Consider the following 14,056-nt stretch of genomic DNA (forward strand, 5'->3'; position numbering starts at 1 on the left):
AAAAAAAAAAAAAAAAAAGAACCAAAAAGTGGCCATTATAAGCCAGTAACACTTATAAATATAGATGTAAAGGTCACAGAAGAAAACCCAGCAAATTAAATAACCTAGTTAAAGAAGAATCCACCAGTATTAAATAGTCTGAACCTTCTGGATTCATTCAAGAAATAGTTCTAATGTTTTACTTAGCAAAGCATAGCTGAACAAGAAGTATTGGAAGTCAAGATAATCATAGTAAGAAAAATCTGTTAAGAAACCAGAGGGGAGTCAGAGCATGATGTCTTTGGGATAAGACAGTCTCCCCCAAAACCAATAGGAAGAGTCATCCACCCAGATTTATACAGAGCTTTACAGTTTATAGAGCACCTTTGCACCATTATCTCATGTGACCCTCCTCACAACCAAATATTTGGGGTGGGGGTTGCCTTCCAGTTCCATATCCACTGAACTAACTTTGGTGCACCTGTGTGCTTACATGGTAAGTGCCGGGGACACAAAGATGGGAGTGTAAGACCTAGAGCCTGTCCTCAGGAGCTCGCAGGGTAGGAAGAGAATGTACCGGACACAAGTTATTTCAGTGCCATGTCATAAATGCGCTAAGGGAGGACTCAGCGATTGACTTTGCACCGGCAGATGGAGGGAGTTGGCATCTGGGCTTGGTGTTGGAGTTTGCCAAGCAGAGGAAGGGGAAAAACATTGTTGGCCCAGTTCAGTACATGCAAAGGCACAGAGACAGATAAGGACTTGACTTTCTGGAGCATCGGGTGCACTGCTTGGGGAAAGGGCAGAAAGCTGAAGGGAAGTGGCAGAAGGTGAGGCAGAAAAAAACAGGCAGCGAAATTATCAGATGCCAGTGCGCCACACCGGCAGGGAGAAAACCCTAACCTTTGACCCGTTTCTCTACCACCTCCTGCAGACAAGCAGCGCTAACCAGGCCAGAAGAGTTATCCTATGAGGTTCTCAACATACAAGCTACTCAGGTGGGTGCAGGCGATTACACAAGCCAAGCGTCAGTCCCCTCCTCATCTCCTGCCAACCTCGAACGTCCCACACCCTCCCTTCTCTCTCACCAGCATGTATCCAGAGTCCCTATTCTGACACGCATCACAGTGGCGGGACAAAAATTCAACACCATCTGCTCGGAGAAGCCGCCTTGCTGAAACACCCTTCTCAGCCTTGCCCTCTCACTTCTCCAACAGGACCAGCAAAGGAACGAGGAGCTGGCTCGCATCATGGGGGAGTTTGAGGTCATGGACCAGCCGAGGCAGAGCGCCAGCAAGGGGGATGATCTGCTTGCCATGATGGATGAGTTATAGCTGTGCTGGCCCGGCTCGCCCCCCCAAACGTCCCCTATGGGACAGGCTGCCGGATAAGGACCCTGGGGATGCTCCAGGGAGCAAAATGATGCTGCGAGTTTTATACTGAGCGTTAACTCCCATTTCTGTCTATGTTGTAACGAACTACGCAAGTCTCCCTCAAGGAGTGCCATGTCTGGAAGGCACACACATACGCAGGTTTTCAGCAAAATAGATTCTGGCTTTTAAATTGGACCTTCTCGGTTTTCTTCTGGTTTTATGGCAACCACCCAAAGCATCCTGGGCCATAGGTTCAAGCACCAGAGTCGCTGAGGGGGCGCACCTGTTGCTGCTCTCAACTGTACCTTTCCTGTGGACACGTGCAGCCCACAGATGCCTGTCTGTGGGTCATCACGAGACTTCAGAGCTTCCTGGGACGTACTCAGCCTTGCGAGTGAGTTTGAAATAGGTGGGAAAGGCGGTTGGGGCCCAGTTTAGACAGTCCTCCTCTGCCCTGGAAATTGTAACCTCAGAGGCTGAGTAAGCCAAGCCGTGACCGGGAACACGCAGCTGGGCCCCACGCGGAGCAGGTGGGTGTTCTCTGTCGTTCTCTGCACATCTCACTATCTGTATGTGGTGTGGGCTTATCCCATATGGAAATGTGTAACAAGGAAACGGTTTGCTTGATATGTATGCCTCATCCCCAGAGTCTTCCTCTGCCACTTAGTGTTCTTGCCTTCTAAAGACCCCCCAGCATGATGCGCCATGACATCCATCTCCACTTCACCCTCAGGGGCCAGGCAGAGCCGTAAGTGAGTGGGATACGTGGGAGGCACTCGTGGTGTGCCACTTTCCCTTCCACGGACCAGATGAGTTACTTCCCCTGGCAGGAGGCCAAGTCTAATTAAGATCCATGTAAAATATCTCAGGCCAGGGCTGCCCGAACTGCTTCAGAAAGGAGCATTAGCCCTCCACCACATGATCCTCCTGGACTGAGTAACTGGCAGGCTCAGGGCCAGCCAACATCTAGAGGTCAAGGTCCATTGAGTCCCATGGAGGGAATATCCAGAATGGCAGAAGGCAAGAGAGAAATGGAGCTGAGCTGGTCATTGCCTGGGATGGAGCCAACCACAGGGACCACTCTGGCCCCTCACACCGCGACAAGAGTGGAGGCAGACGTACTTCTGGAACGTGAGGGCCAGGGAAGCTGTCTTTAGCCTGCCTAAGGCATAGCATTTGGATACAGAAAGATAAGTCACCAAATGAACTTCACGTTGCTTCCTAACAATGAGAGTTACACTTCTTACCTGCAGAACCCCACAGAAGGTCTCTTGGGGAGGAGAAGCATAGCGTGCCATAAGCTGCTTGTTACAGCTTACAAAGTACCCTCTGTTTTAGTCTCTCTTAAGCAATCTCGACACTAGTTGGGGTGGCCTGAAAAGGTGACAGATGAAGGAAAAGGCTCTATCCTGTTCTGAGTCAGGTTCCCACCATGCTGCTACAAACCCAGACTTCACTGCTTGCTCCAGGCCTGTCCTAGGGCCTTGGAGGTGGGCCACCAGCTGCCGAGAAGCAGCCTCCTCCCCTCACCTATCCCAGAGCCATTCGGATGATTTCAAACGTGTCTGTTCCCTCAGTAAATAAACAAGATACAGATCTCCGGTAGGGCAGCCTTGTGATGAGGCAACCTTTGACTTTCATGTCTCTATACTTGCACAGATATTGAGAAAAACAAGTTTACCTGTGTGGTGTTTGAGGGCATGCAGAGAAAGGAGGCAAGAGGAGGCAAAGAAAATGGAAGACAGGGATTGCTCTGGCAAGAATGTGGGCTGGGTACTAACTGGGTACTAACAACACAATAGTGTTCATTTAAAACCAGGCCCCCGCATACGAGAGTATCCTCCCGTAGTGCCCAGTGCGCTTTAGGGGAAGGTGGCCTGTTGTCAGAGTCAGGACACTGGGCTCTGGCCCCAGCCCTACCCCAAATTCACCATGACTTCTTGGGCAGTCACTCTCACTGAGCCTTGGTTCCCTCACCTGGAAGAAAGAGAAAGAACTTGTTCATGGGCTTAAAGCCGGCTCGCCCAGTTACAGTGATGAGTGTATAGATTGCTAGGCCCTGCCCCAGGTGGGAGCTGAGAACTGGGATTTATACCCACACCGCCCCCCACTCCATGCTTCAGGGGTAAATTTGCTCTCTTTCAGCTCTCCTGTGACTAACCTCTTCACAGCTGAGTTTCAAACTATTCCATTCCTGTTCATATAGTGTTGGCATGCCCTACAGATTATGGAAGGCAAAGTTCTAGAAAAGTCTTCTGAACGAAAGTTCTTTAATGGCTCCCAGAAGAAAGGTGTAAAAAGTGAGAGTGAAGGGGAAAAAGAAAAGGGGGAAAGGCGTATTTAGCCCTGCCCTCAGTTCTAAGAGGAAAGCCACCTACTCCACATAGGTATCTAGCAATTCTTTTTTTTTTTTTCAAGATTTTATTTGTTCACTTGACAGAAAGAGAGAGTACAAGTAGGGGGAGTGGGAGAGGGAGAAGTAGGCTCCCCACTGAGCAGGGAGCTCAATGTGGGGCTCAAACCCCAGACTCCGGGATCATGACCTGAGCTGAAGGCAGACCCCCAACCGACTGAGCCACCCAGGCGCCCCATGTATCTAGCAGTTCTTAAAGGTGAACTCACTTTTTCCATCCCCAACATGGTAACCAGATCCCGGAGATCCTCAGGTCTAAACAGGGTCACAGTCCCTCATCCACTTGCACCTGCTTTATCACCGGTTTATATCCAGGATAGAGGTCAACTTAAGCCATGGAAAACCACAGAAAGAGAAATGCAAACTTTAGAAAATATATCTATTTACCATAGTATCTCATCATAAAGACCCAAATTAAAATCTGAAAACTAATACAACCTTTATGTAACCTTCACTCCCTTTGTATTGTGCCCTGGGTAACTCCTCCTCAGCTGCCAAATTCCTGGACGGCTGGCAGGAGAGGGGGTTAAAGGAAGTGTTTACCAGGGGTTGGAGTACGGAAACCCCGTCACAGTTGGATCTTGCCCTCACAGCTTTGTGACTTAACGTGAAATAAATTCTCAGATCATAACTCATCCTTTTCAAATGAGAACGTCAAAATGCATTCCAAGGGCCAATGGAAATTACTCTGAATTATTTGATTAACACTTCCCCCCACTACTCACACACACACACACACACACACACACACACACACACTACATTCTTTTTGTTTCTGGCCAGTGGTGCCTCTGCTGACAAAAATAACATCACCTTCTCTGTCAGTTCCCCAAACTACATGAAACCCCAATTGCATTAGTCATGGTGAAGCTACTCCGCTAAGAGCTGGGGCAGACCCAGGACTCCTAAATCCGACAGGCACATTTGCCTCAGATCACTCTGCCCTCCTTTGTCTTTATAAAACTCTCTAACTTTCGAAATGTTGAGGCCATTGTTTTTTTTGTGGGGGGCGGTCCAAGGGGAAGTCGTGGTGTCCGCCAAGGACCTCTGATGCAGGTTTTCTGGACGTCCTATCCTCAAGGCCTCTCAGCTTCAGTTACCACTTTTTTTTTTTTTAGATTTTATTTATTTGATAGAGAGAGACACAGCGAGAGAGGGAACACAAGCAGGGGGAGTGGGAGAGGGAGAAGCAGGCTTCCTGCCGAGCAGGGAGCCCGATCCGGGGCTGGATCCCAGGACCCTGGGATCATGACCCGAGCCGAAGACAGACGCTTAACGACTGAGCCATCCAGGCGCCCTTCAGTTACCACTTTTTCATGTGCTTTCCTTCATCTATCCTCCCCACTTCAGCATATCTTTGATCTGTACCCTTTCTTCTCTCAGTCACACCCAGCCTTTTTTCTGCACCTCAGACATGTATCTGAATGGCTGCTGAGGATGAACTCCCAGCCAAATGCTCCCACCCACACCTTGGGACTCTGCTTCTCCAGGTGGTCCTTGTTCCTCTGTTCACTCAGCCGCACTCCAGGCTTCCTGGTCGCCTCCCCCATCCCCCCAGTCCTCCAGCTCCTGTCACCACACAGATCCTTCTCCCTTCTCCTCCAGCCCTGACTCTGTGACTCTGCCCGATGCAATGGCCTGCTCTCATCCCCATTCCCCTGGGCCTTTGGAAGGCTCTTCTTGACCCTGCTAAACTCCATTTTCGGGGCGCCTGGGTGGCTCAGTCATTAAGCGTCTGCCTTCGGCTCAGGTTGTGATCCCAGGGTCCTGGGATTGAGCCCCGCATCGGGCTCCCTGCTCCGCGGAAAGCCTGCTTCTCCCTCTCCCACTCCCCCTGCTTGTGTTCCCCCTCTCGCTGTGTCTCTCTCTGTCAAATAAATAAATAAAATCTTTAAAAATAAATAAGTAAATAAATAAACTCCATTTTCTTCCTCAAACTCTCTCCCCCTTTGGCCACAGTGGCTCACATCCTACTTTCTGACCACACTTCCTCTCTCTCCCTCAGTGGCTCCTGATTGAGGATTGCCCTGCATGGTACAGATGTTGCTGTAGCCATTTTTAAAAAGTCTGTCAAAATGGCCAGGTCAGGAGCGCCTGGGTGGCTCAGTCAGTTAAGCATCTGCCTTCAGCTCAGGTCATCCATCATTCAAGGGACCTGGGATTGAGCCCTAGGGTGAGCTCCACACAGCGGGAAGTCTGCTCTTCCCTCTCCCTCCACCCCTCCCTCCGGCTTGTGTGCATTCTCATTTTCTCTCTCTCTCAAAATAAATAAATAAAATCTTAAAAAAAGATGGCTAGGTCAATTGCCAGATGGCCCCTGTTTCACCCCCGGCTTCTCTCCCCATTCCTCACTCTCTTCTCATCTCCCCCCCTCACCCTGCCCCCCAGACCACAGGCTCTCCTGTGCCCTGCAGCTCCCAAAAGTGTTGACATCACTTTCTTCCCAAGAGGCTGTTATTTTCAACTATTACTATTGACTCGCAAATCTCTGTGACCCCCTCCTCGCCTGGACTGCAGGCTCACTATCCCTGAGATCTTCCACATCACCTCATAACTCAGTGTCCAACACTAATGTCATTTTTACTTATTTGGTACATTTACCTTACTTTCAAAAGGCTAAAGAAACTTCTAAAATTAAACATAATACAGGGGCACCTGGGTGGCTCAGTCAGTTGAGCATCTGACTCTTGGTTTCGGCTCAGGTCATGATCTCAGGGTCGTGAGACTGAGCCCTGAGTGGGGCTCCGTGCTCAGCTGGGGGTCTGCTTCCCCTCTCCCTCTGCCCCTCCCCCGGCTCCAGTGTGCACGGTCTCTCTCTCTCTCTCAAATAAATAAATCATTAAATGTAATACAGAATAGGACAATTTTCCACAGAAAGGAACTAGACGCAATGGGTAGAAGTTACCAAAAACATCCTAACAATGGACTCAAACGCTTGGGAGCAAGGGACTGTCGAGGGGTTTGCACACTGGGTGCTGACTAGGAGCAGGTGACCTGGGAATTGCCCTCTCGGGATTCTGTGACCCTCTGACAATTAGAAACTGAACCAGAACAGCTCATCTAAAGGGAACAGAGACATCCAAGCTCCTGAAATGAACGCAATTCAAGTGGGCCCAGTACTAGGCTAGGTGTTGGATTGCAAAAAACTGAAACCAATTCTGGCTACTTAACTAGAGAAGGAATGTACTTAAAGGGCTTCAGGCAACTCACGGTTGTCAGGAAGACTGGAGAAGCGTGAGAGGGCGGCCGGGAGCCCAGGAAGGGCAGGGCAGCACAGGAGGGGACCAGCAACGAGGCCTGGATGGCGCAGACCCCGGGATGGGGCCTGAACAGTCCCTGCTGGCTTAGGTCACAAGCACACGCCATAACTGACGAGGACCAGAGACAACATCTGGCCCTTAAATCACCTGTAGTGGGAAGCAGAACCCCACTTGCCACCGAAATGCAGAGAACATCAGATTTCCCCAAATGTGGGGAAAGGAGATTAATTGGCTGAGTAGCCAAAAAATGAGATAGCCCCCACAGGGTCATTCCACCATCTCTCAAGATACCCAGAGTTAAAATTTAAAATTTAAAATCATCAAGGGACTGCTGGTGGGCTCAGTCGGAAGAGCATGCAACTCTTGACCAGGGCATTGTGAGTTCGAGCCCCCATGCTGGGTATAGAGATTACTAAAAAAATAAATAAACTTAAAAAAAAATTTTTTTAGGGGTTCCTGGGTGGCTCAGTCGGTTAAGCGTCCAACTCTTGATTTCAGCTCAGGTCATGATCTCAAGGTCTTGGGATCGAGGCCTGCCTCGGGCTCCGTGCTCAACGGGGAGTCTGCTTGAGATTCTCTCTCTCCCTCTCCCTCTGCCCCTCCCCCTGAGTGCGCCCCCCCAAAATAAATAAATAAATCTTTTATCCATTTATTTGAGAGAGAGAGAGCATGAGCAGAGGAAAGAGGCAGAGGGAGAAGACTCCCCGCTGAGCAGGGAGCCCGACATGGGGCTTGATCCCAGGACCCCAGGATCATGACCTGAGCTGACTGCAAGACACTTGGGCACCCCAATAAGTAAATCTTAAAAAAAAAATGTTAGTCATTGATTCCTCCTCTTCCCACCCACACTCCAGATCTAATCAGCCTTCAGGGAGTCTGATTAGCTTATTTCAGTCTTTAACATTCAGCCCTTCTTTCCATTCCCACTGCCACCGTCTTCATTCAGATCCCTGTCACCTTCTCACCACAATCATAAAGCCAGTGTTCCTCATATAACCGTCTTGTAGTGTGAAGCATTTGGGCCTCCTAAGGCCTTCTCTTTGTCTCAGCACCCAGGAGACTAGTAGGGGAGGAAGTAGGATTAACATAAATAAGTATGGTGAATCTGCATATGACAAGCAAACATACAGCAAGCAAAATGTTACAGGGGTTAGGGGAGAGATCACTCCCAAATGGGGTAATTGGTGAAGACTTCAGAAAGGTACAGCAATTGAGCCAGGCTTTGAAGGAGGGATTGGACTTAACATCCAAAGATAAACAAGAGAGGATCCAAGGCAGATGCAGCAGGATAACAAAGGCAGAGGCAGGAGTGGAGGGCTTGTCTGAGTTGCTGAGTGGCTAGGTCTAACTAGAGAGGAGGACATTGGATCTCAAATTTTAGTGTGCATTATTGGATGTGCAGCTCTCCGAACTCTGCTTCTGATTCCGTGAAACAAAGCCTTCCACGGAGGCAACTTGTTCCCATACCACACTTTAAGAAACACTGGCTGGAGGGTTTGAGTAAAGAACCTGAAAGAGATCCAGATGGAACGTGAGTTGAAATCAGATCAATGTCAGCACTAGAACTTTATTCTGCTAGTGAATCAAAAGTTTTCTTAGCAGGTAAATGATAAGATCATAATTATATTTTGAATCCGTTGGCAAATGATCATGAGACACAAAGACCAGTAAGATGGTTTTTATAATGAATCAAATAAGAGAAAGATCTCAACTGGGTTGGCGGCAGTCAGAATAAAAAGGCAAGTGAAGGGTGGGAGACCCTTCTTCCAAGAATTTGCAAGGCTCAATGACTGACAAGTGTAGGGAATCAAGAAATGACCAAAGTTATCATGTTTATTCAAGGTGCCCAATTTGAGTAGCTGGAAAATGGCAGTAGCAACCACAGAAATAGAAAAAATCAGAACAACAGCTGATTTGGGAAGGACTTGATAAATCTGTCTTGTAGACGTGCTGACTTTCAAGGACCATTAAGATGTGGGAATAAGCAACAGACAGTTGGGAAATGGAGTTCCGTAGAGCAGTCTGTGCTGGTGAGCTAGACAAGAGACTTCAGCACATAGTAGCAGGCAGCATGGATAGACGTGACCAATTAGAGAGCGAGGCTGGGAATACAGCCCCAGAGAAAGCACACACGTTAGGGAGCAGGAGAATGAAATGGGGTTTAAAAAGAGAGAGAGATGGAGGGGCGCCTGGGTGGCTCAGTCGGTTAAGCGTCTGCCTTCGGCTCAGGTCATGATCCCAGAGTCCTGGGATCGAGCCCCACATCGGGCTCCTGGCTCAGCGAGGAGCCTGCTTCTCCCTCTCCCTCTGCCTCTCTCCCTGCTCATGCTCTCTCTCTGTCTCTGTATCTCTGTGTCTCAAATTAATAAATAAAATCTTTAAAAAAAAATAAAAAAAAGAGAGAGAGATGGAGAAGAAACAATCAGAAATCTATGAAACCAAATGATACAATGCCCCAGAAAAAAACAAAACAGGAGAATGGTCATGAAGTTGGAAAAAGGACTACACTTGGAGAACCACAGGTGTAGAGGCCTCCTCGAGAAGTTCAAGTGTGGAAGGTAGGAGAACAAGAGTAGTTTGCATGGACAAAGGCAGACTGTATTTTTAGGATGAGAAGAGACCAACTGTGATCTTTGGGAAAAGGGGAAGGCTTCTGGGGGAGCTGGAAATCAATGAATGAGAGAGTGAAGGAATGAAACAAGCCTACTTCCTATAGAACCAGGTGCTTTCATGTATGAATGAAGGTCAGTTCTCTGAGATAGATATTACCTTGTTTTTTTCTAACAGGGAAATTGAGGCTTTTACCATGGCTATAGAGTGACCTTTGAAAAATGTAAATCAGATCACGTCACACAGACACTCCCCTCTGATAGCCCATCATTGCACTTCTAGTAATACATGAGGAAACCGGGGCACAGAGAGGATGATTCACTTGCGGAAAGTCAGCAGGGAGCAGATTTGAAGCTGGGCACTGCCTCCAAAGCCCTTACCTTGGCTTACAAAGCCACAGGTGCTCGGGCTCTTGCCTCCCTCTCCCACCTCTTGGCATACCACTGTCCTGTCTTACTGGCTTTTCCGTTTTTCCAAATTGGCGAGCACATTTCCACCAGGTCCTTGGCACAAACAGTTCCCTCTTATTGTAGTGCTCTTCCCCTAGTTTTCACAAGTTGGTTTTATGTCATTGATCTCCGCTCAGATGTCACCTTCTCAGGACATCCCTGATCGTTCAATAAAAAGCCACCCAGTCACTATCACGTCACCCTATTTTAATTCTCTGAAGGGCTTTTATCATTTTCTTGTTTGTTTGTTTAAGATTTTATTTATTTATTTGACAGAGAGAGACACAGCGAGAGAGGGAACACAAGCAGGGGGAGTGGGAGAGGGAGAAACAAGCTTCCCGCTGAGCAGGGAGCCCGATGTGGGGCTCGATCCCAGGACCCTGGGACCATGACCTGAGCCGAAGGCAGACGCTTAACGACTGAGCCACCCAGGCGCCCCTCTTGTTTGTTTTCTTACGGACGTCCGCCCCCAAGTAGATTTACGGGTCACCAGATCAGGGAGCTCGTCTCCTTGGTCACTGATGTGTGTCCAGAGCCGGGGAGGCGGCCTGACGCACGGTGGAGGCTCAATGAGTGTTTGTTGAAAGAATGAATGGCTCTAGTGAAAGAGACACCCCGAGACGCAGCCCCGGAGTCGCCGGAGCGCGAGCCCGCGGCCCGCGAGGCATTCTGGGGGTTGTAGTTCCGGGCGCGTCCGCGGTGGCGCGGGCCTGCGTCGGCCGCGCTCTCTATGGTCGGGGAGGACAGAGTGGCCCAGCTGTTGCCATGGCTTCTTGGTCCCGCCGCGGGAGGGAGGCCGCCCCGCCAGGCGCCCGCTAGCTTCGGCGGCGGGGTGGACCGGGAAGCGGAAGGAATCCGGTGCGGTGGGTCCCAGAGCCTGGGGCGGAGCGCGGGGGCGCCCGGAACCCCGGAGAGCCGCGGGGAGCGGGGGAAGCGCTTCCTTCCCGATTTGCGGAGTAGAGCCCGTCTCCCCACGCCCACCCCCACTGCTCCGTGAGTAAAGGGTCGTCACCATCCCCATTTTCCCGCTGGGCTAACAGGCTTGAAGAAGCTAAGCGGCTTGCTCGAGGTCGCTCTCCTGGGAAGTGGCAGAGCCCGTCCTAGAGCCCGGGACTGCCCCTTTGCAGTCCCTCCGGGCAGCCCTTATCCTCGCCGGGGCGCATTCTGGTGAAGCCTGGGTGGGGTCCTTACACTCCTCCGGCCCGACGCCCCCATCGGTGGTGTGGTCTGGCTTGCTACACTGAATGCCACCCTGCACAGCCCGGGTAGGGGTTGAGTGAGGTCTTAGGGGGGAAAGTTCCACCACCTTCCACTGAGAGTCTGAAAAGAGGGGCTAGATAAGACAGAGTTACATTAATACAGCATCAGGACGTGATGAAAGCAAAGTACATTCCGTGTGGGCAGATTCTGTTAGCTTCGTTTAGCCTCTGGTTTAATAGATGTGGAAACAGGTTCAGAGACATTAAGTAACTGTCCTAGGTTTACAGTTTGTGGGTGGAGGGAGGATTCCAACCTATTTTTCTCTGCCTTCAAAACCTATGTGTTTATATGCTGCCATGTTGCGGTTTTTTGTTTTTTTCCAATTTACCAAAATTTCTACTTCCGTGGTGGCTGCATGGTGTAGACCAGTCACTCCGGGAGCATGGGCCCCAGACCAGCAATATCAGTGTTAACTGAAAACATGTTAGAAATTACATTACTGGGCACCACCTCAGACCTACTAAGTTTGAAACTGAGAGGGGAGCCCACCATTCTGCAATTTAACAAGTCCTCAGGTGACTCCGATACACACTAACATTTGAGAACTACTGGTGATTGATATAGGGGTCATGATAAAGTGCAGATTCTTTCAGTCAGTCTGGGGAGAGACCAGGGATTCTGCATCTCTTTTTCTTTTCTTTTTTTTTTAAGATTTTATTTATTTTTTATTTGAGAGCGAGAGAGAGCACAGCAGCGGGAGGGACAGAGGGAGAGGGAGAAGCAGGCTCCCGGCTGAGCAAGGAGCCCGACCTGGGACTTGATCCCAGGACGCTGGGATCATGACCTGAGCGGAAGGCTGACTTAACCAGCTGAGCCACCTAAGTGCCCAGGATTCTGCATTCCTAGCCAGTGCCTGGGTGATGCTGAAAGTGCTGGTCCACAGACTGGCAAGGGTGTAAATTACACTTTAGAGCAGCGGTTCTCAAACTTGGACGCACATCAGAATTACTTGTGGAGCTTTTAAAAATAGGATACCCGGGCCCCACCCCTGACCAAATGAATCAGACCCTCTGGGGGTGGGGGGTGGCAGCCGGTAAAAACTCACCAGGTGATTCTGCCTTGGCAGTGAGGGTTTAGAAGTAGCGGTGTGAGGTTGGGAGTCAGGCAGTGATAGATTTGAATCCCAGCACCTCCAGGTATCAGCTGTGTGACCTTGGGCAAGTCACATCTCTTGCTCATATTTTCTTTATTTACAAAATGAGTGTAAGTAATTCTTCGCTTGCCTGGTAGCGTGAGGATTCTGTGAGACGTGTGTACGAAGCACCTGGCACCGAAGGGTGTTCCGTAGACACAGAGATTGGGGAGCCAGGCCGACTTGGAGAGGTCTGTGCTAGAGCCTGGTAGAGGTGAGTTGGCAGTTGCAGCCCCTAGCTTGCCACAGCTCCCGTCTGTGTGCTTCTCCCCCCACAGCCAGCAGCCTTCGGTGTGGAAGAATGGCAGTGAGCCACTCGGTGAAGGAGCGGACCATCTCTGAGAACAGCCTGATTATCCTGCTGCAGGGCCTCCAGGGCCAGGTAACCACCGTGGACCTGCGGGATGAGAGCGTGGCCCGCGGACGCATAGACAATGTGGATGCTTTCATGAACATCCGCCTGGCCAACGTCACCTACACAGACCGCTGGGGGCATCAGGTCGAGCTGGATGACCTCTTCGTGACGGGCCGTAATGTCCGCTATGTCCACATCCCAGATGATGTGAACATCACAGCGACCATTGAGCAGCAGCTGCAGGTCATCCACCGGGTGCGCAACTTCGGCAGCAAGGGCCAAGGCCGGCGGGAATTTCCCTCCAAAAAGTATAAATGAGCCTTTCCCTCGGCCAGCTCCAGTCCCCACTCAGGTTCCTCCAGAGTTCTACTGAGCCAACCGCCTGCTCCTCTCCCTGCCCAGAGCCCGGAAAGAGAGCGGGGCCGGCCCAGTCACAGCTGCCTTTCACAGGGTCCCGTCTCCTAGACTCACTCTGGGATCCTACTTACCTGTCTGTGGCCTTGATCATTTACATCGGAATCTGATTTACTGATTTAGGGAATCTGCCAAATCGTTTTCAGCCCTCTCCCAGCGAGGGTTCTCGAGTGTACTCAGCCTGAGCCACCCCTGAGCGTTCCGGTTTCTCACAGTTGTGTTTGCTTTCTCAGAAAACTTGGATACAAACAAGTCCGTGCCTCATGCTTTCCCTGATGTGTGCTGGGCTCCGTGTGGGTCCTACATCATAGGGCAGTGGTGCTTAAACTTGGCAGCACATTGCCATCACCTGTCCCACCATCAGCTATTCAGATTTCATTGGTATTGGGTGTAGCCTGGACACTGGGATCCTTTTTAAGTTTCTCAGGTGAGGGTCACCTGGGTGGCTCAGTTGGTTAAGTGTCTGCCTTCGGCTTCGGTCATGATCCCAGGGTCCTGAGATCGAGCCCCGAGTCGGGCTCCCTGTCAGCGGGGAGCCTGCTTCTCCATCTCCCTCTGCTGCTCCCCCTGCTCCTTCTCTCTCTCTCTCTCTCAAATAAATAAATAAAATCTTTAAAAAAAAAGTTTCTCAGGTGATACTAATAAGCAGTAAAGTTTGAGAATTGTAGGTGAGTGCTTCAGTCTGGCCAGATGGAAAGTGGCTTTTCTGTTCAGATTCCCTGTTGAAGAGGCTGTTCGTCTCCTTGCTCTTCCCTGAGGTAGGGAGGTTGAGGTAATCCTGGGCGCTCCCCTCGAGTGTGGGAGCTCATCC

General features: G+C 50.3%; 2 protein-coding genes across 4 annotated transcripts in view; both read left to right on the forward strand.

The window, feature by feature from the left end:
- OSCP1 (organic solute carrier partner 1) overlaps positions 1-3,804 on the forward strand; it is a 27,011-nt gene extending 23,207 nt beyond the window's left edge. For both annotated transcript variants that reach the window (XM_032387695.1, XM_032387704.1), the window contains 2 exons: positions 914-977; positions 1,197-3,804. In XM_032387695.1, coding sequence (XP_032243586.1) covers positions 914-977; positions 1,197-1,313 — 181 coding nt within the window. In that variant the 3' untranslated portion in view covers positions 1,314-3,804. The remainder of the gene's footprint in view (positions 1-913; positions 978-1,196) is intronic.
- LSM10 (LSM10, U7 small nuclear RNA associated) lies at positions 1,805-13,746 on the forward strand. Of its 2 annotated transcripts, none has more exons than XM_032387726.1 (2): positions 1,805-1,882; positions 12,755-13,746. In XM_032387726.1, exon 2 carries the CDS (start codon positions 12,778-12,780, stop codon positions 13,147-13,149), a length of 372 nt encoding a protein of 123 aa, XP_032243617.1. In that variant the 5' UTR covers positions 1,805-1,882; positions 12,755-12,777; the 3' UTR covers positions 13,150-13,746. The 2 variants fall into 2 exon arrangements, with proteins under 2 accessions (XP_032243617.1, XP_032243608.1); XM_032387717.1 differs by lacking the exon at positions 1,805-1,882 and adding an exon at positions 10,554-11,077.
- The last annotated feature ends 310 nt before the right edge of the window (positions 13,747-14,056 follow it).

This window comes from Phoca vitulina, unplaced genomic scaffold (assembly GCF_004348235.1).
Source record: "Phoca vitulina isolate PV1807 unplaced genomic scaffold, GSC_HSeal_1.0 scaffold2, whole genome shotgun sequence".
In the NCBI taxonomy this organism is placed as follows: domain Eukaryota; kingdom Metazoa; phylum Chordata; class Mammalia; order Carnivora; family Phocidae; genus Phoca; species Phoca vitulina.

What these genes read in the sequence shown, in the direction of transcription:
- LSM10 (XM_032387726.1), top strand. Translation starts at nt 12,778, where the DNA reads ATGGCAGTGAGCCACTCGGTGAAGGAGCGGACCATCTCTGAGAACAGC.